We start from the raw sequence: 22,686 nt of genomic DNA on the forward strand, positions 1-22,686 counted from the left end.
GCCCAGGATTGTGAGTTCAATCCTTATGGACGCCATTTGGGGCAAAAATGTGTCAGGAATGGTACATGGTTATGCTATGAAGGCAGGGGACTGGATTCAATGACCTTCCAAGGTCCCTTCCAGTTCTAGGAGATAGGCAATCTCCATTAATTTAATTTTAAAATTTAGAGGTGATCACTCAGAACCTAAGAAATGTCCTACTCCCTCCTGGTTGCCATGCTCAGGAGAGGGCGGTGTGCACAGACTGAAAAGCTTACAACCAGCCACTCAATAATCCATTTGTTTCTTTCTCATTTCCTACTGTTGGGGACTTGCAGGATTGCTTGCGCATTTGAAGCAGGGGTGGGCAAAAGGGCCTTTGAGGGCCAGATCCAGGGCCCTGCCACTCCTCCACCCCCCAGACCTGGGGCGGCGGGAGAGCACGTGAAGTTTCTTCCTACCCTGCCAAGAGCATGCAGTGCTTTGAAGCGCCATGTGCTGCTCGTGGGGCGGAAGGAGACATCATGTGCTTCCCCGCCCCTAAACCCTGATTGGCCTGGGGGCAGGGGAGCTGCGCAAAGTTTCCTCCGCCCTCCCTCCATGCTGCGAGGAGTACGCGGTACTTCAAAGTGCCATACGCTTACATAGGGTGGGGGCAGGGCAAAGGAAACTTCACGCAGCTCCCCTGCCCCTAGGCCCTGATTGGCCTGGGGGCAGGGGCGGAGCATGTGAAGCCTACTCCCACCCTGTGAGGAGCATGTGGCACTCTGAAGTGCCGCATGCTCCTGGCAGGGCAGGGGGTAGGGCGGGAAGAGGCTTTGCGTGCTCCTCCGCCCCCAAGCTCTGATTGGCCTGGGGATGGGGGAGTGTGTGACGCCTCTTCCCACTCTGCCAGGGGCAGGGGTGCCTAGTGGGAAGGGGAGGCAAACCGGCTCCCCCACCCAGACACCAATCATGGTCTGGGGAAGTCCAGAAGCATCCTGACTCTGCCCCTTCTGGTTAGGCCCCGCCCCTTCAATTTTTGAAGTGTCCCCCGGGCAAAAATTATTGCTCACCCCTGATTTGGAGTCTCCTCTTCCAGACATAACATGCCGAAGACTAGACTTGTGTCTCAAGAACAGTGGTTCTCCACCCGCCGCTCAGTTATAGCACATGGTCTGTTGCTCCGTCTGGCAGGGATGGAGTTGGATGAGGAGCAGGCGGTCAGGCAGCCCTGCTGGAGTGTACCTGACAGCAGCAGGGCCCATGAGTGCAACGGGCAGCAGGATGTGGCAGAGGGTCTCTCTGGGCTGTCCGTGGACCAAGGGGCTGAAGGTGCTGGGCAGCAAGGTGTTTGTGGGGATTGCAGGGCAGCATAGACCTGGGAACTTAGGGCGTAGAGGCACTGCAGCACCCTCAGGTTTTATTTGGGCTTCTGCTGCCAGCCCCACGCCACTGGGTCCCAGATTCTGGCCTGGCTCTATGGAGGGGGTCTCTGGGGAGGGGGGGCACTGGGGATGGGGGTCTGTGTGAGCTTCTAGTGGGAGATGCTGGCCCTAGGGGGTCTGTGTGAGGGCCTCTGGGCAGGGGAGTGCTGGGTACAGGGAGTCAGGGGGCATTGGCTGAAGTGTTGTGGGGGCACATGGTGCAGGTCTCCCCCCAAGGGGAAGGGGTGGTTTGGCAGTGCAGAGCTGGACAGGCCCATGTGTGTCGCACAGGGGGGTTCAACCTTCGGCTTACAATGACAATAGATTGAGAACCAGCCTTTAATAAAGGGCGATACATCACTGTGCCACTCACGGAGCTGGAATGGTTAGCTCAAACCCCATCTTCTCCTCCTCCCCAGTTGCTCCTGTGGGGTGCTGGCGCACCAGCTATGCTAGGTAATGCATTGTGAGTACAGAACAAAGGCTCCACTGGTCCCAACCTCTTCATTTGCTGTGGTGGGTGTGGGGTGTGCGTGTGCATTCAAGTTTAGGGACAAGTTTGTGCTGTGCTTTTCCCTAGGCAAATGCATATACAATGTCCAGAGCTCCTGTACAGATGTGTAAGGGAGGGTCTTACAACCCCACGTAGGGTTACAGGCAGCCTTACAATCTAGCCCTCAACTATGCTTACTTCTGACATGGGCCTGTGCCCTCTAAGCACCAGGCAGTGATGCCAAGTATATTATTGATTTGTGACTTACGTTGGAATTGGAATTCATCTATTCAGAGGTGAAAGGCTAATGGGGCAACCTGGCAAAGAGCTACGTGATTACAGTGCTGGACGTTTTAAACCAATAATCACCTCAGTTTTAAAAGCAGCAAACCCCCAAAGCCTTCGTACAGTCTCTAACAGAGCTGCACACCAATCAAAGAAACCATACTTCAGATTATTGCAGTTCCATGTTTAAAAGAGCTGCATATTTCTGTGTTCAGAAGCCAGACTTCAGAACTGGATCAGTCAAAAATTGTACATGGGTTAGAGTCTGAAAGAAAAGGAGGGTTTGATCAGCACTAGCACAGCAAAGTGTCATGTTGTGAGGCTTCCCAGTTACTCATCACAGCCCAGATATGTCCAGTAGGTAGCACTGTGCCAGTCTATCAGTACCACAAATTACAGAACTCCCCCCAGCCTGTCAGCAGTGTTCTCAGTGGCATGAGAGAAAATGTGCACTAGATACCTGAAATCCCTAATATTAGAAATGACATAAAAGCATTGAAACATTTCCATAAATATCACCAGTGACAACTACCAAACTTCTCTGCCTCTGACCTCCTTCCTTTGTTTTTTGTTACAGTCTGTTCTCTACGCTAGACTTCTTCCAAATCACCGTTCTGCGAATTCTTTTTTTTAACTGATGTTTTATATCGACTAGTGCATTATCCGGAGCTTCAAAGAACGCTTTTAATTTTACTGATGGCAAAGGTGCTATCAATCCTATGAGCATGAAAAGCAAGACACTGAAAACGCAAGCAGAAAAGGGAAACAGACAGAACAATACATCTTAGACATCGGTTTTGGGAACTAAAAGGCAAAAGGAGGTGGGAACATTGGGAGAAATCTGGGAAGATACAAAATTCATCTTTCAGCAGCATTCATGTTGCCCCAAGAACACACCAAATCTTGGAACCAATGTCTGGTGTTATTAGCACAAAAGCAAATTGTGGATTTCACTGACTGTCATGAGAAAACTTTGTGAGTGAGGAGGGTGGAAGGGAAAGAATTTCAGAGTTACGGAGATTCAACAGAAGAAAAAGCAAGTACCTACAGCAAATATATATATTGGGAAGTATTACATTGCACATTTCTAAAGTTCGGAGCATTCACAAACCAATGCAGTGATGTGATAATCACTGTATATAGCAAACCTCAAAGAATTTAAAATTAAACAATTTTCTTACAGTGATGCCTTATAATAATTATAAACCAGATTCGAATGTGTGTTAAGTGGTACACCGCTTTATGAGAAAGGACTGATTTTAAATGGGACACTTCATAGAGAAATTATTGATCCAGACTATTAGAATCTATCTCTCTATAAATAACTTCTGGCATGGTGTAACAGCATTTAAACTACAAAGAGGGTGGTTCACATTCCCAGCACTGGTCAGGCCCTTCAGTCACTGACATCTGCAAAAATTCCCAGTTTTACTCAGCAATGGGAGAGTGCAACAGCTTGTAAAATGGTGACAATATGAACCCAACACTTAATCCAATAAAGCATGCAAGAAATGTTTGAAATCCAGGCCTTTGGAATTTCCTCTTCTATAAACTCATCACACCAAGAATGGCTCTGGGGTATGAAATAATGGAGCTGAACACTGGTGGAGACAACCATTCCCATCATCCCCAATCTGGGTGCAAGATCACTGCAGGTGAATAGAGAGGTATGGTATGCATGGGGCCTATCCATAGGAACAGAGGGAAGGTACATGTTGAACCTCTCTAGTCTGGCACCTTTGGGACCTGACCGATACCGAACCACAGGAGGTCAATATTGTGTAGCACAGTGGTGGCCAACCCATTTAACAAAGAGAGCCAAAACAGCGGCAGAAAAAATGAGAAAAGCAGCACCAGAATTGTTGAGCAAAAGGGGGAAAAAAAAGTAGGCTGCCCCTTTAAGAAACAAGCTTAGGCTTTTTGGCCATATCAGGTTCTCGTCGACAGCTGCCATCTTGGGCACCATTTTGAATCGTCACCCCGGTGAACACAGGAGAGCCAGGGAGCAGGGGCCTCTGGGGGAGGGGGCCCCAGGAGTGGCTTCGTGAGCCACACTTTTGGGGGAGAAGACCCGCATGTGGCTCGTGAGCCACAGATTGGCCACCCCTGGCCACTTCCATTGTTTACTGGGCTCTTAGAAGACATTTAGAAGTAAATTAGAGCTAAATAACACAGAACACACAGAGCCAGGTCTGGTGGCTGTAAACAAACTTTATGGGACCATGGGAAAATTGGCCACACCCATGATAAGTGGACACCCAGCTAACTAAAATCATGCTGAACCACTGATGTTGCTGGACCAGAGAATGCCTGACTAAAGAGGTTAACCTGTACATGAGAGAAGAATTATAGCTTCTGAAAAGAGAATCTAAGCACCTGCTCATACCAGAACATTAGATGGGAACAGTCTACTGGAGACAGGCGGTTTCTGTCATTTAATGAAACACCTTCTGTTTATTCTTGGAAAAACCTTGCTGGTTTTATTTAAAAGGCAAAGGATACCAAAATACTATTTCTTTTCTGGCTGTCTATTGCCTGCTACTAGCTAACCTTCTAGAAAAGCTAAGGGAAGAGAAAAGGGATAAGGGGATAGCAAAGGCTTTGGCAGGTATACATATGAAGACGAATCCTGTTTGCACAGACACTTTCAAAACTCTTTTCCTTTGATTTCTCAGCAAATGTAATAGCCATGTGACTGGCAACAACTTTACAAACAAAACCCAAACCATGAATCCACAATCACTGCAAAATTTCCAAGTGTTGGAAATACATTCTTTCTGCTTTTCTGTAGAGAGAATCCACTTAAAACTATATGCTTATTAATAGCCTATATTTATTTACTCTTTTCAATATGAGAAACCAGAGATCTGCAACCGTTCCAGCTACATACTATACAAACCCCCATTCGGACATTGTCATTGTCAATCATCCAGGCTGTGTGGGAAGCATGTCAAAGGGAAACAAAACAGAGTGTGCTGCAGCACTTGACACCAGCTCCTCCCCCTGCCTGCGCTGCTGAGTTAGTTCAGAACCTTCCTGGTTCAATGAGATTCTCTTTTCAAACAGCCCCCCCATCACCACCACCCAATGTGTGGGGAAAGCTTTGATGTTGCAGGGGGAAAAAAGCAAACCCTCTTTCTCTGTCTCTATGAGCGACTGCTAAAGCATTACCACTGTGCAACACGGCAAAGAACAACCCGTAATCAGCCCATTGGAAATGCATGCACTTTACATGCAGAAATATATTTCTAAATATACGTAACGTGCATCAGTGCAAGGTGACTGGAATAAAAGGAAGCAGCACTCAGAAAATATCCCTGGAGGGGCTGCCATGTCTAGTTTCAAAAAGGGCTGTTCATGCCGACATTCAGCGGGATTTCTCCAGCACAGACTTCAGCTGGCTGACTGCACTATAATCTCAGTCGGAGACAGATGATAGCCTTAGAAGCAGCACAAGGCTTAAAGGGGCAAAAGAGCCAGCATTCCCATCTTTCAGGAAGCTTTGGGGGGTAAGCTGGGATAGACATCAAGAGATATTTATGCACCCAGCACTATGTGTGAGAATGTAAGTTAGGAAACAGACCACAGTCCTACTCAGACACTTTCTATCTGCTTATCTGAGGCTTTAAAAGGGCACCTGCTCTGTATTTCATAGCACCTCTTAGTACACAGCCAACTCAGTGGACTCCGTTAGTTTATCGCATCCTGAATTCCTGGTTTCTGAGTGTTACACAAGTGCCAGAGGAAGTTACCTACCATCAGTGACTTCTGATGCAGAGGGCACTGCAGCATGCATAGACAACTGTACAGTAGTGCCTTAGAGAGAGAATAAGAGTCACACACACCCAGCCCTTTCTTATCTCTCCAGCAACACATGAGAGAATGGAGAGTCTGTAGTTAAAAAAAGCACCATTTCCAACTACTGCTTTCCCCAAACCACCCCCCAAATGGAAAATGATGGCAGCACCATATTTGCAACACCCCATCCTTCCACTCCCTGCTGAGAATCCACTAAGAGAAAATTCAGATGGAGTTACTGAAGGTAGGCACTCCAGCAAAAGATCTTCCCATGCAGAGATCTGAATGGGGCTACTTTGGAACAGAAGGAACTCCCTTTCTCTTCTGCCTTTCCAATCAAGTCACTTCATTTTGGTATGGGTAACAGCATTCATGATCCATATCCATGACAGTGTTCCCCCAATCAGGCTGCAGACCCCTCATTTTCCTGGTCCTGATAAACAAACACTAGCTGGCTTTTACCAGCCATTTTATCTATTAAAATGATGACGTAGAGGTGCATGCACGTACATGCCATCATGTGTGCTCCACTGACGCGTGAGTATTGGTAAATCCAGGCCACAGAACAACAACCTCAGATAATGCAAACTAGGAGAAGCAAGAAGTTCATTCTACCCGTAGTTCAGAGACAGTCACACAGGGCCCCACAATTGATGGGGAAGAAAAATCACCTGCCATATCCTCTTTCAGGGCTTCATGCTGCAAGGTGCTGATCTAAAAGATCACTAAGTGTTCATATGCTTAACTTTAGCCATGTGACTGGTCCCTGTGACTTCAAGGAGACTATTTGTGTACTTAAAGTTAAACACTGTAGTCAGGTAATGAAAGGCAAACATTCAAGTGATCTTACATTCAGTATGTTTTGCTCTACATCAGGGTTGCAACCTACCTGTATACAGCACAGGGAAATACTTGGATCCTGACTTAGTGCAACCGAAGTAAGACTGGTCTAGACCTTGCTTACATCCAACTTTCCGCACTTACAAACTGGAGGCAACAATAAAAAGACTTTCACCTCCAGGGTTTTCCCTCCACCCCTTACTAAAGAAAGGGGCACAAAGGCAAACATCTCTCAGTCTCAGATGCGTACTTACCCAGAAGAGAAGGTTGAAGACAAACATTAGGTACTTGATGCACTGCAGACAGTTGTGAGCCATGCTGCACCTCTTCAGCTCTAGGAGAAAAATAAATGAGAGATCCAGATAAAAGACAACGTACTTGTTCCCCTTTGGGGATGTGTACTTAGCCTTGGTGGCTTTAGGGCCCGGGTTGGTGTGGAATCCGAAAAACGAGTTGCTGGCGGCCCCAAACTGGCCGCCATACATGCTGCTGTAGCGACGGAAGGCGCCATTTGGAAAACTATAATCCTTGCTGTCCAAAGAAGGACTCCTGTGATAGGTCGATTCATCGGTGCTAGACCTGCGCATGGTGACTTCCGATTGTTCCACGGTTACTACCGATGTGATAGTTGTTGGGTGTTGGCGGTGGGGGGCAATACGTTTATTTTTTGTTTCCTCTTTCCTTATCCCCCTATTGCTTTGCACCAACTGTTCTTTTGTCTGCCATTCTGTCAAGGAGTTAGGTGTGCTGTAAAGCAGAGGTTGGCAAACTGGAGTCTGCTCAGCCAGGAGTTAGGGAACAGCGTGCTTCCGGGTGAGAGAGACTTCTGAACAAGTAAACATCCCCTTTGGTTTCAGGCTTCTCCCTCCCAGCCCGCCCGAGGACCAAAAAGCCAAAGAAGAGACAGAGATATACTGTACCCAAAGCAATTAATTTAAAAAAAAGGAAGTATGATCTCGCTTTTGTCGCAAATGCCATATAAAACCCTGGCTCCACATGCTAAACACACACAGGAGGGATGGTGCACAGACTTGTGGGCAAGCACAGACATTATCCAAAAGACAAGCAGCTCCCATGCCCCGTTCCTCTTTGCTACGCTGCTCTGCCCTGAGATGCTCAGCTCACTTTAAAGATCCCTGTTTCGCCTCACACACAGACAGAGCCTATGGTAAGTGAGCCACGGAGCTTCATTCACAGCGCTGCTGACACTCCTCTGAGACTCCAGTCCAATCATGCTCTCTGCTAGTACACAGTCACAGTTCTGTGGTCCATCCCTGCAGCTGGAGCGAGAGGCAGAGAGAATGAGCGTTCTTACTGTATCTCATGAATGCCTGCTCAGCACTCTCTCCGGCTCCTTCTCTCCCCCAGCCAATCAAAATTACCCTCAGACAACATTACTCCCCACCACCACTACCTTGTTTAAAATAAAAACCTCCCCTTGGTTTCTTCTCAGCGAATCCAACATAAGCTGCTTTTAACCAATCACTGCACAGGTGGAGGGACTACAGTAGGTATCTTAGATTTAACCAGGTCCATTCCCCTGGGTAATTTTATTCTCTATCAGTCCTGTATGCATCAAAGATTGGAACAGGTTTTAATCATCCTAGCTGCTAGTGGCTCCTCAGATTTATAGTTCTCAGCAAGGAGCAACTGAATTTAGATTTGATCTGAAATGCAATTGGCCCTGCAAGGATTCAGAATGTATATATTACACATCCAGATTCACAGGCACACATATAGGGTGTGCTATAGACATTCGTACAGCGAGTGCTACAGATAACAATACATGTATTAATTAATCCATGTATGACTGTCAATCAGATTTTAGATAAGTCATAACAGTTACCCACACACACATTTTTATATAGATATATATTAGACTGATCTATCTATATTTTCTTAGTGGTATTTTACTCCCCCCACCATCAATATCATCTGACTTGTCACTTAGTATAAAGCTCAACATCTGAAGAATTGAGTTTTGCCCATGAGAGCTCATGATACTATAGACTTTTGTGTGTCTCTCAGGCGCCACGGGACTACTCACTGGTTTTAAAGTAGAATGCTATGTCATTGTATTTACTTCTCTACTTACCGGTTTTTCCTTACCATATAATCTATTGGGTAGGCTCATGCTCTGTGGGTGGGTCTCGCCGCCCCACAATGGGCCCAAGCTGCTGTAACACTTCAGCAACTCTCAGAAAAACTGTCCTACAATGCAACTTCTCAGAGAGGAAGGATGTGTTTGTAGTTAAAGCATTGGACTAGGATGCAGGACAGCTGGACTCAGTTCCCTGGTCTGCCGCATACTCCCTGCATGACCCTGGCAAGACATTTTTGATTTCCCTCTATCTCAGCTCCCCATCTGTAATATTAATCACCTCATTTCTGCCATCCTTTGCCTTTCTTAGCGATTTATATTTAAGCCCTTGAGACTGTCTCTTGCCACGCATTTTGGGGCCGGATGAAGAAGTGGCCGGCTGATATTTTTGTTCAGGTGCAAGAAAGAGGCCAGATAAAACCAGGTCATGCGTGTGCGTGCACACACAGAAAGCAATCAATTTATTAAACAGCAAAAGCAAACAAGGCCCCGATTCAGTTCATTTACAAATTGCTAATAATTCCATTCATCATCTTCTGAACATTATAAATGCGCAGCACACACCTGCTGTTAGCATTAGAGAGAAAGCACTGTCACAGGTGCTAAGAACATTTCTGCTCTACTGCCTTGGGTAAGCAACAACTTTTTTGCACCCCATTTTTCTTATCTGTAAAAACAAAGATATTTCACAAGCAGGGGGAGGAGGGGAAATCTTCCAGGCCTACAGCAGATGTTCCTTCCTTTCCTTCCAGGTACAAACTCCATCTCCTTTATAGATTCCTTCTCATGTAGAATATGAATATAGACCAAAACAAACAATCCTTCCACGACTGAGCTTCTGGTTCACCATTTACTTCTCCTGTATCTCAGGACAGATACTTTCCTCTTTGTCTCCCTGGTTCCTGCTAGGTAGGCAGGCAGATCCACTGCCTCAACCTTACAGAGCCTTAACCCTTCCCTACTTAGCCCCTGATTGCAGCAGATAAGCCCAGGAGAGGATGAAAATTCTGAATCATTTGATTTCTATGAGGTGGCTCCAGTATCTTCTCAAGAGACAGACTGGTAGTGTACCGCGTCCATAACAATACTGAGCCACTCGCAAAGGGATGATGGGGATTCATTAATGTTTGACCAAACCTTTGTAGACAAAGGGGATTTAAATATGGAGACAGCCTCTGCATGACCCTCTCAATACAAACTCTTTGTGATCGTTATTTAATCCTGCTTGTTTCCTTTTAAACCACTTTGCCCACACCAAACGTCTCGAGGTGCCTCTGGGACACACATCCACTTGGCACAGCCAAATGTACCTGGCATCTGTCAATATTCCAGAATGAGGACATGAATGGAATGGTAATCCAAAGGGAATTTTCCATTCAATTTAGAAGTCGACTTTCTGTGCCTCTGCCTATGTCCTCCGCAGTTATTTTCATAAGGGACGTCTACACTTCAGTGTTATTTAGAAATACGTTATTTTGGAATAATGACTCCTGTGATAACTACTTTGAAATCCCCATTGAAATAGTGCAGAATTCTATCGAAACAGCACGTCCATACTGATTGGTGCCTGAATCACATTTAAAGGCCCCCGGAAGCACTCCAGGCAGGGCATCAGGACAGCAGTCACTTCCTGGAGCTGCTGCCTGAGGCTATCTGAGGTTCATGCTTAATGGGGCTCCCCTCTACAGCCATATCTCAAGTCTCCTCTACATTGCCTTCCTCCTTGAGGGACAGCAAACTCTTCTCACTGCGTGCTCTGGTTGCCCTCGTGGACACCACAGCACTTCCGCCATGGAGGTGGACCTGCTGCAAAGCAATCGCCAGCTCTTAGACCTCCTGCTGCAACTCCTGGCTCAGTTACTGCAGGCTGCCCACGTGGCACTGCAGAATCAGGACCAGCAGCTCACTCTGGGGCACCTCCTTACCCCACAGCCCCTCTCATCCCTCCCTGCACACACCGTGCACCACTGCTTCTGGAGCCAGGACACCAATTCCAACTGGTGGGACCGGATGGCCATGGAGAGGTGGGACAACCAGCAGTGACTCCAGAACTTCTGCATGCAGAAGGTCAGCTTCCTGGAGCTCTACAAGTGACTCGCTCCTTCTCTCAGGCAAGGGAACACCCACTTGTGACCCGTCTCCCCCTCCAGAAGCAGGTCACCATCCCTATTTGGAAGCTGGCCACGCCGGACAGCTACCGCTCTGTGGGGAACCAGTTTGGTTTGGGGTGATTGAGCATCGGGGCCGTGCTCATGCAGGTTTGACTCTGTTACTATTGTCCTAAGAGGGTGGTGAACTCCAGGAATGGGGTTCCCTGGGAGAGGGGGTTTTTCAGTCCTGGAGAGTGAACTGGCTCAGAGACAAAGGAGAGAAAACCCCAAAATTCCTTTGTCTCAGTTTGAAATCCCTATCTGCATTTCTACTGGCTGAGCAGATACCTGGCTAGGTACAGGGACATAATTAACTCCTTAGTCCCCAGGCTGCTAGTCATACCTCGTGGTTATGACAACTCTGCTTAACTGCCTTTTCTTACACTTTTCTGCTTACACTTAACAACGTGAAAACCAAACTCCTTATCTCTCTGTCCTAAACCTGCTCAACTTCACCCCTTTCTCTATAATGATTAATCAAACTACCATCTTTAATGCCATTTTGGCCTGTTATCTGGGGGCTATATATGGCTCTTCCAATATTCAGGACACTTCCAAATTCTTTTTCTCCTTCTCCCTCAATACCTGAAAAGTTTATCTTTCACTTTCCATCACTTTGGCTTGAGTAGTAATATTTTGACATATGATGGAAAGGCACGCTTAGGATGAGTATCAATTTAACAGCCTTTTATCATGGAAAGAATTATGAAAAAGTTCATAATCGCAGTGGAACCTCTTCCAGTGAGAAACTGATTTAATAGGAAAGGCCGTAGGGATTTGCTTTGCAGTTGTTTATTCCAACACTCCTTCCTTTTATTTGCAGGGTTCTTGTTTTGACATTAGTAATTTCAACAGCTTTCAGTTTAAAGAGGCTAAGCCATGGATATTAAAAGAATGTCAGTGAAGCTCTGATGGCAGGAAAAAAGACAGAAATCCTAAAGCTTTGCTCAAATATTTGAATTCACCTGCCTTTTGGTACCCAAACGCCTTAACATTTTTAAGAGCTACTGCCGCCTCCAACAATAATTTGAAACACATTCAACTCTGAAACAATTGCACTTCTGTAGAAGATATGTTTTCTAAAATTGTCTTTCCTTATCCCTTATAAATTAAGGAAATTTGCATGAAAAAAAAAAGGATATTCACTTTTGAACAGCTTTTTCTCTCCTGCTGATATACACCTGAAGTCATGATCTTAGGTTCATGGCATAATTAGTTGCTATGGAAATAATAAAACTATAGATGGAAGATATTTGAGGCATGATTTATGCATGTGCAAAAGTTGCATACACAGAAATTGCCCCACTTTTTCTGTGCAATATGCAAAGGTGACATAATTCATTATGTGCATGCAAATGTGATGGAAGTTACACCCACAAACCCATCTGGACACATGGGATTTGATCATGAAAATTCTAGCACTTTCAAGCCCAACTACCAGAGCAAACGAAACAGAGGTGCAGATATGTGTGTGTGTGTGTGTTCACGTACTTGCTCTTAAACTAGACTTGCCTACTTGGAAATATTTAAAACTTAGAAACTCCAGTAGGAGTGTCAGAATCTCCCTTGCCCTGCCTCTATCCTTCAAGACACCTACCCTGCCCTATTCTTGCCCCCGCCCTGTCTCTCCCCTTTCTCTGTCAGCCCCATGCTGACTGCTCACTGCTTTTCCCCTTACACCCCACTGCCCAAGTCAGGAGGGACTTGTCTGCAGAGCCGGAACTGGGAGTTGCAGTTTTCTGACACAGATAGGGAGCAACCCAGGCTCAGTAGGGGCTGGCATGGCTGATGACCCAACACCTCTCCTGCCCGCAGTAACCAGACTTTGGATATCAGCTCAGTAGATCTGACCAGACACTGCCAAGTCCCCTTTTCAACCAGAGAATCCAGCTGAAAACTCAGGACCTGGCCACAGTATCCTAAACCCACGGTAATCACTGGGAAAACAGTATTTGGTGGAGAATTTAGAATCAAGCTCAAAGTTCCATGAGCGCCACTTGGAGGTCTCCTCCATGTTAGGCAGGATTTTTAATGGCTTAGTGCTTTGCCCCATCTAATGTTTAGTGGCCCAAGTGAGGAGCTTCCCTATGTTCTCTTGGAATGACTGTTTATTTTTATGTCATGAGCAGAGAGGATTATTGCTTCTGGGAAGGGATAAGCAGCTGAAGCAGATCAACTCTTAAGAAACAAAAGACCAGTTCTCCTGCCAATGCCCTCGGCAATAAAGAACAAGGGAACAGAAAAAAAGCAGATCACATGTGACATTCTGTATAAGTGGAGTTGCAGGCCAAAGAGAATCTTCACTAGACATTTCCAGGCAGAATCAGCAGCCCTATACAGCATCGCTGTAATTTCTGTAATAGCTTTCTTAAAATTAGGTTGCACCTTCTAATCTGAAAGAGCGACTGAGGTTCCAATAAATAGCACTTCAAACACACAGTCAGAACATGTGCTTTCATCATCTAGTACAAAGTGATGAATCAGACACAAAAATCACAGTAACTGCCCACAGGTACGATGACTTGAGATGGCAGTATGTTAAAGCAGCTGTGAAAAGGTGAAAGTTAAGCTCCTACATCCACACACAGGCCCCTAAAATATGTTTCAAAATGGATGAGTACCCAGACGTTATACTCAGTGAGTTTCAAGGAGGAGGGAGAAAAATTATTCTCCTTAACTTCTGATGGTAGGACAAGAAGCAATGGGCTTAAATTACAGCAAGGGAGGTTTAGGTTGGACATTAGGAAAAACTTCCTAACTGTCAGGGTGGTTAAATACTGCTTAGGGAGGTTGCGGAATCTTCATCACTGGAGATATATAAGAGCAGGTTAGAAAAACACCTAACAGGGATGATCTAGATGGTGCTTGGTCCTGCCATGAGGGCAGGGGACTGGATTTGACCTCCCAAAGTCCCTTCCAGTTCTAGTATTCTATTATTCTAATGGGAGTTGCTCGGTGCTTGGCACTTTTGATGATCAGGTCACTTAGGCCCCAGTTCAGCAAGACACTTCAATTGAATTGCTCGTGTACATAAAGTTAAGCACATGCTTAAATGCATTACTGAATCAGGACCATATTTAGGAGTCTGAGGTTGTGATTTTCCAAAAATCCCAGCTGATACCTAATTCCTTTACGGTCCTTTAAAAATCCCAGCCGAAATATAACCATAAACTTCTGTATTTTAAAAGTACTTAATTGCACCTGTAGGGAACTAGAGTTTCTTTTTTATTTGGTCTTTTCCATCTGAAAGACAGTAACTTTTGAGGATAAATTAAAAAAAAATGTGTTTTTACAGGAAGCGAAGCCAAAATATTATCAAGGTTCTACAGCTCCTATCCAGAATATAATGCTTATAAAGCCAGCTTCACCGGCGAGTGTTTAAAATGAAACCGAAATATGAAACAGTTTGCAGCAAATTAAACAGCTTAAACAGAGTATCTGAAAAGGAATAATAAACAAAAACACTAGGTGACTATTACATTTTAATATGAAAAGCACGGTGCCTGTTTAAGGAAAATATGACTAGCCAGATTAATACAATGCCATCAGCTATTATCCTTTCTTCTTGATGTATAAGGAACCATAGAGGCTTATCTCATCCTAAATACTGACAGTAAACAGCAGGGGGTTCTTTTTCCCTGACATCTCTGTAGCCACTCAAGCAAAAAAAGGGAAACTCCTGCTATTTGCGAAATTTTATGTGCAGGCAGGGGCATGCGCTTTTGTTTTCTGACTCCCCATGCTTAGCATACAGAAGAATGAGAAATCAGATCTGGCTTTAGACGCAGAATCAGCAGAGAAAGCTTCAGAATAAAATATTGCAACTCACCGCACAAGGTAAGTGCCTGAAAATGAAAACTGACATTTAAATTCACCAAATATTTAGTTTTAATTCTAATCAAGATATTTAGGGACCCAATTCTCTGCTGGTGTAAATGGATCCAAATGAGGTCCCTCTTGTAAATGTTAATCACTCTCTAGCTTCCAAGCCAGCTTCTGTCCCTGGAGGCAAATATGTTCTTCCACCTAAGCAATATTGAGGAACCTCAGGCAAATCTGAAAAGATCTGGTCTGATTGTTTAGAAGTCTTTCATTAACTCCTGTCCGGTGGAGGCTATGTCACTCTCCTTGCCCCCTTTCTTGCCTCCTTTTTCTTTCCATTGCTTTCATTTTGTTCTTTTTCTCTTTCCCACCGCTTTATATTTTATTGATTCCTCCACCCCAAAAAAGTAACAAAACAAATGGATCTAGCTATATTTAAAAGATTAGATCAGCATCCAGCTAATTAAATCAGCACAAATTTTGACATTCAACCTTATATTCCCCTACTGAAATTTCTTACCTGTTAGACACAAGGGATGTTAACTTGCCGTTATCTAACTAACCGTGTAGTCGATACAATTCTATTGACTTCATGATTAGTTGATAAGAGCCACTCTGCAGAGCTGCAGCAGGCACAGTGCCAGGAGTCGGCTTGAGCCAGGACTAAGCACTCCTGGCTCGTACTGGCTCCAGGAGCCACCCACGCTGCAGCTCTGCACTTTAAATATAGTAAGAGCCGCTGGGTTCTTACTACATTTAAATGCAGAGGAGCAGTGTCCCGGACCAGTGCAAGCCAAGACTGTTTGGTCCCGGCTCACACTGAGTCCTGAAGCCCCTGTTCTCAGAGGCCAGCCCTTTCTGCCACGAACAGGGGCTGGTGCCAAAGCAGCCTCTGTTTGTGGCGGCCAAGGCTAGCTATGGCCAGGGGCTGCTCGTGGAGTAGTCCCTGCCCTCAGCCAGACCTTTCCACCATGAATGGTGGCTGCTCTGACACCAGTCCCTGTTTGCGGCGGCCAGGGATGACCGCGGCCAGAGACTACAGCCGGAGTAGCCCCTGTGTGTGGCCAGGCCAGGGGCTCCCTCTGCTGCACAGCTTCACAGATGATTAATCAGCCCCACCCACTCAGTCAGCTCCCTGCACAGAGCTTTGAGTCTCTGACTGGGTCGTGCTGATTAATCACCCGTGAAGCTGTGCTGCTGCCCAGCTTAGAGGGAACACTGGCTAGGAACCCTGCTGCCAGAGCAACCTCTGCCCACAGTGAGCCTGGGGCCACCGCAGGCAGAGGCTGCTTCACAGCAGCCTCTCCTGTCTACCACCACTGCCTCTGATAGAGGTAGAGAGTGGGGGGGGGGGGGGGGGGTAGGCAGCACCATGCAGCTGGTCCTAGGTGGAACCAGTTTTTAAGCCATCTCCCCCCAGCACCGTCTTCTGTCCCCCTGCCCACCTTACTGCTGCTTATAGATTTACAATTTCCTTGATTTACAATTTTTTTCCTCTCTCTCACTGTGAATTTTATCAACTCTCCTAATATTCCCACAGCAAAATATGTAGCTAGGACATCACAGTGATGGATGGGTGAGATCCACATCTGGCATAAGTTGGCATAATTCTATCAGTTCTAACAAATGCAAAGTCAGCTCTGTGGATTCTAGTGATTTGGCCCAAGGAGTGTAATTTTGAGTTTCTCTCTAAGGCTACATCTACATTGCACTTTTTTGCACAAGAACATATGCAAATGAGACACGGTGATGAATATTTCACTGCACCTCATTTGCATACTTAATGAGCCACCATTTTGCACAAGGGGCTTTTGTGCAAGAAGGAGCAGTCTACACTGTTCCTTCTTGCGCAAAACTCCCCTCTTGTGCAAGAGCTGTTCTACTGCTTATTTTCAGGCACAGCGGCTCTTGCGCAAAAATGGTGGCTCATTAAGTATGCAAATGAAGCACAGCGATATTCATTGCTGTGTCTCATTTGCATATGTTCTTGCGCAAGAGAGCGCAATGTAGACATAGCTCAAGTTTCCTAATGTAGATATGGCCTATTTTGAAATAACTCAAATTGATTTAATAACTCCTGATTTACAAAATCGAAATAGCATGTGCACACTATGGGGAAGCCTCAAAATTAGTCCGAGGCAGGCTCTGTTAATGTGGACTCGCTACCTCAACTTAGAGCCTAGACTATAAAGTGCTACCAGACAATTTCTTGTTTTTTTCAGTTTACATGGACAAACTAACTCGGCTACCCCCTGAAGCTTCTGGGGAGTAGTTATTACAAAATAGCAGCAGTGGAGTGTCCACACTAACACTATTTTGAAATAGCTATTTTGAAATTAGCGTTATTCCCCGAAGAAAGCAGGAATACAGATTTCAAAATAATTGGACCATTATTTCGAAACAACAGGCTTGGTAGTGTGGACGCACTGCTTATTAATTCCACCTAAAGGGGGTTATTTCAAAATAAAATCCTAGTGCAGAGCAGGGCTAAGTGTTGAAAGTTGTGGACAAGCCTTATTATTGCTTTTAAAGAATTTTGCAAAAAAGCAACTAAGAGTGTTCAGAAAACAGGACTACTTGAATGTTCTGACTTACCTTGTGGAACAGAGATGCATCCTTCACAATTAGACTCCCCTACAACACCGTAGTCTTGATTCTCAGCACCCTATAAATTCACATGGCACTGGCAAAGCAGCACGAACTGACTATGAAGCAGTCTGAAAGGGGCAGCTGAGAACTCTCTGATGTAGGAGAATCTGGGCTTGGCAGAGCTTTATGCCACTTACTTCCTCATCCTTTCGCACAGAGGCATGTCAGAAGTGAGGGCCAGCTGATCCATAGGGAACTGTTCTTGCTATCACAAAACACAGCAGACTTGAAGATGCTCTAAAATATGCCAGGGTCTACACCTGCTCCTGATGAGCCCCTACATTGCCAGAGATGGAAAACATCAGCAAGCTCAGCTCAGGTACATCTGAGGATTGGATCCTTATAGCTGAAACTAATGAAGGCAGGGACATGGAACTGTGGATGATCTAAAAATAACTTCTAAGATATCAAGCAGGTTTATGAAATAAAGAAACAGAGATGGTGTTCTACCCATAGGAGTTTCACACTGTATCTCTTTCCTTATTACAGTGTCAAGGTATTTTCACTGGGGTGAGACAGAATTTCTGATTTGATGGGATGGGGTGAAGAAGGTATCTTTGGGAGCACTTAATGCATAATCCTCGCCAGGCATTTGAAGATTGCCATGCAGGGCTGGCAGTACTAATAATATTGCTTTAAAATGGTGTATATTTGTGAGCCTATTAATCCTTCATTAGAATTCCTGATAGTCTTTTCTGAGTGCCACCGAAGCCTGTGCTTCAGGGAAGAAATGCTTACTTGAAGTCACTATTTGTTAGTGTCCACCCGTTTTATCTGAGCCCTTGGTAAACTATCATAAATCTACAGCTGTACCTATGCTGTGCAAGGACATTTATTATGTCAAAGACTGGAAAGTATTTCTTTGGCAACGCAAGCCTGGTGAAAATGCTGATATGTGGAGAATTCCTTGGCCAAAGTCTATCTGAAATCAGCAAAAACTAATCTTTGCTTGCCTCCGTCTGTTTTTGATTAAAAATCCCTTCAGCAAATAGCCCACTAGACCATCTCAGTTATTCCAGTTCTCCAAGGACCCAGCTCTAGAGACCTTCCCTGATTTCTTAACAATCTAGTATTGAGGAACAGATTATGTTTGTGACTATCTCAGAGGACAAATAGTCCATTGTACTGGGAACCCAATCCAAAATTCACTGAAGTCAATGAGGGTATGTCTACACAGCAAAGTTATTTTGAAATAACAGCCGTTATTTCAAAATAACTTTACTAGCATCTACACAGCCAAACTGCTATTTCAAAATTAATTCGAAATAGCGGAGCGCTTATTTCAAATTTGGTAAACCTCAATCCACGAGCAATAACGCCAAATTCGAAATAGCTATTTTGAAATAAGTGCTGTGTAGACACTTATTTCAAAACAGGGGGCCTCCAGCCTTCCCAGGGTGCCCTGGTGACCACTCCAGCCTCAACCAAGAACACACCTCTCCCTCCTCTGTCCCTGGAGCCCTTAAAGGGGTAGACTCTGGCCACAGTGCCTGTGCCAGCTCCAAGCCTGCCAGCCCAGAGCCAGCAGTCACTGCCCCTGACCCAGTGGCCCCAAAACATGGGCTAGCAAGCCACTGGCAGCCAGCCCTCCACTGCTCCCCAGGAGCAGTCTGACAGCTCCCAGGAGCCTGCCAGGGTCCGGAGAAGGCGGGCATCTTCTGGTCCAGGGTGGAGATCATGGACCTTATTCAGGTTGGGGGGGATGCCCCCAACTTCCATGATCTCCGCACTAGATGGAGGAATGCAGCCATCCATGGCAGAATAGCTGCCAGACTGGCCACCAAAGGCCACATGCAAACCCAGGAACAGGTTTGCATGACAATCAAGGTGGTCCGGCGAGACCCCCCTACCCTGAGCCCAGAGCTTCCCCTCACCCTTCTTCCCCTTGCTTCCCCTTCCAGCTCCCTCCTCCCAGGTTTCCCCCTCCCCTTTCCCACCCTCTCTTCTCCCCTCTCATGCCTCCTTTCCCCAGTCTCACCAGAGTTTCATTCCCTCCCTCACAGTTTTGTTAAATAAAGAGAGTCTGTGTTCACGATATTACATGTATTTTATTTGACATCAGGAAGGGGGGTTAGGGAGGAGTAAGTGGAAGGATGTGAGGGAGGAATGAGGCACAAGCCCACAATGGGGCAGACCAGGGAGGCTCTTAGTGCTCCTCAGGGTGGAAGCTCTCCCACAGGGCCTCCTGGATACTGACAGCCCCCCGATGGACCTCCAGGATGGCAGCCTGCAGAAAGTGCAGCCAGACTCGCAGCAACGCGTCCATGAGAAGTACCAGAGTGCTCTGGGGCAGCTCTGGCTCCATGTTGCAGAGTGCTGTGGTGTGCCAAGTGAGGGCAACCAGAGCATGCAGAGACAAAATGCTTTGCTGTCCCTCATCGAGGTAGGCAAGCAAGCAGGGAAAGCTAAGAACCAGCTGTCCAGGAGGTCCCTTTAAGCACAGACCTCAGATAGCCTCAGGCAGCAGCCCCACAAAGTAACTCCTGACTTGATGCCCTGCTGGACCTGGTTCCGGCCAGCCTTAAATGCGATTCAACATCCACTCAGTGTGGACGCGCTATTTTGAAATAGCAAAACGCTATTTCGAAATGCATTTTGTGTATTGACGCGTTATTTTGAAATATCTTATTTCAAATTAACTAATTTGAAATAAGATAATTTGAAATAACACTGTAGTGTAGACATACCCTGAGAGTCCTCAACAGGCTATTTACCTCAACAGGCTATTTACCTCAACAGGCTCTGGATCGGGTTTAAGGTGTCCGACTCTACTCTTAGGTACATCAGTGCAGCCTGCCTTAGCAGAATTTTCCCCTCAGTTAGACACTCGGATTTCACTACCAGGGTGTGTGGTAGGATACTAGTTACACAACTATCAGATTAGATTAACAGTTACGCAGCCACAGTGATGCCTGTGCAGTTAAATGAGTATGGACAAAGGCAGCATTGTGACAAGGTTTGTAATTCAGGAGGAAGGGCAGTAGTCTGCTCCTAGTCCCAAGAGTCTGGTACGAGTTTGGAGGTCACCCCTTGTCACAGAACCAGGATACTCACAGGACTGGTGAAGATCAGGCAGATGTGATGGATGTGACAAGTTCTTAACCCAACATGGGAGAGAGGAGAGGAGGGATGGAGTTTGTTACTCTATTTGTGAGTGCCCCTTGTTGGCCTGCCAACAGCGTGGAACTGACAGTACTCCCAAAGGAGCCATGTGTCCTCTCCTCTCCCTTCAGCCAGCTGTAAGATACCATACTAGGATGACAGCTGCCTCTCCCCTCATCCTCTGCATAATAACCATAGGAAGGGCTTCTGTAGAAACTAACCCCCCATTAAAATTCACCTTTTCGTACAAGATTCCTTATGGTTGAAAGTGGCTCTAATGGCACATTTTCCTCAACAAACCTAGGGCACAAATTCCACAATCTGTGCACTACATGAGAAAATTGCTCCAAGGAATCTCACCCTGGGATGCTTTCACCACTGCCACATGCTCTGTTTGGCAACTCCACATGCAGCCATAAGCACCATGGCTCCTGGTACGATCCCTCCTCGGCCTCACCAAGTCCTGGGTGTCAAACTCCGACAAAGAGAGAACAATGCCAAGATTAGCCTTGGCACAGGCGAATTTACGAATCTGATTTCCTTGAGCAGACCTACCTGCATACTTTATAAACTAGTGTGTCGAGTCATTGGAAGCCAGTGTACACAGTTTCCTATAAGAGGGAAGTTTTGTTTTTGTTGTTGTTGCTGGGTTTTTTAATATTAGACACTCACTGATTGCAGCTTGACAACTTTGGCATCAATTAGACAATAAAGGATCCATCACACGGTGGCTGACTCCAAATCTAAGGAGAGTGACACACTCGGCACAAAGAAATGCATATTGCTTTTGACTTTTTAATCCCAGATTACAAATCACAAAATCCACACAACAAAAACCGCAAGTCAGAGGAATTACACAGGAGGTTCCCTTTTCTCTGACCCTAGGGATAGTTTGGTCTCAGATGCTTATTCAAGCTTAGCAACAGACAAGCTTCAAAACAACCTCTTTGCTTCTAATAGCCCCAGTGGTTTCCAATAATAAGATAACTGGCTTTAGCTCAACTTGGCAACATTCCGCTATGGCTGCAGTCCCCAGCAAGCCTGCCTGGCAAAGGCTGGTTTGCAGCTCCCCATTTTCCTTTCCAAAAAAGTTGGTGCGGGCTTATCCACCTTGTCAAAGAGATAACCTCCAGGGTGTCCAGGACATTGTTGCCCTATCTTTGCATCTGTTTGCAGAGTCCACATGCTACCAGATCAGAGCTGACAACATTTTGAAGGTTCTTTTGCATTTAAAAACCAAAACGAACAGAATGTAATGCCATTTTCCCACAGAGTAACCCTAGCACGCCAATGTGAGAGCAGGCTGGGCAAGAGCAGGCTGGCAAGAGTTTTCTTGGGCTATGTCTACACAGCAGCATTATTTCGGAATAAATTCGAAATAATGGGCTTCTTACTTCAACTCCTGTAACCCGCATTGTATAAGGAGTAAGGGAAGTCGGGGGAAGAGTGCTCTGTTTCGAAATAAGTGCTCTGTAAACAGCACCCAAAGTTGAAATAAGTTATTTGGACTTAAGCTATGCAATTAGTGTAGCTCAAATTGTAAGCCCCTAATCAGTGCTGAGCACTGAGGGGAAGGGGGAAGCACATTCTGCAATGGAGAAAATAGTAGGGCATCAAGGCAGCAGCTGCCCTGGAAAGGCTGCCCTGCAGACTGAGGAAGGACGACTTTGTGGCTGATAACTTTGTGGGTAATCCACCTGGCTAAGACTCAGGAAATCTGGGTTCAAGTCTCTGCTCAGACACAATTTCTCAGTTTGTCCCAGGAGTAAAAAGACAAAAATTGCCTTTTTCTCCATCTAGAATGTCAGCTCTTTGGTGCCGTTCTACTTTTCCCTCTCCATATGTGTATAACCAGCACAGTGAGGCCCAGATTATGTGTGGGCCCTCTAGATCAGAGGCGGGGAGTTAGCGGCCCGCAGGCTGGACTCAGTTCACTGGGGTTAGCCTCTAGTGGGCAGCCAAATGCTTTATTTACCTGCACAGTCACAGGTACTGCCACTCACAACTCCCGTTGGTCACAGATCACCATTCTTGGCCAATGGGAGCTGTGGGAAGTGGCGT

General features: G+C 45.9%; 1 protein-coding gene across 4 annotated transcripts in view; it reads right to left on the reverse strand.

Annotated features, from left to right (window-relative positions):
• The window catches only part of TSPAN4 (tetraspanin 4), a 708,227-nt gene that overhangs the window by 314,198 nt on the left and 371,343 nt on the right, over positions 1 to 22,686 (reverse strand). For all 4 annotated transcript variants that reach the window (XM_075928231.2, XM_075928235.2, XM_075928234.2 and 1 more), the window contains one exon: positions 7,056 to 7,135. In XM_075928231.2, the coding sequence (XP_075784346.1) occupies positions 7,056 to 7,135 (80 nt within the window). The remainder of the gene's footprint in view (positions 1 to 7,055; positions 7,136 to 22,686) is intronic.

Source organism: Pelodiscus sinensis, chromosome 5 (genome assembly GCF_052426305.1).
Source record: "Pelodiscus sinensis isolate ZL-2025 chromosome 5, ASM5242630v1, whole genome shotgun sequence".
Classification (NCBI taxonomy): domain Eukaryota; kingdom Metazoa; phylum Chordata; order Testudines; family Trionychidae; genus Pelodiscus; species Pelodiscus sinensis.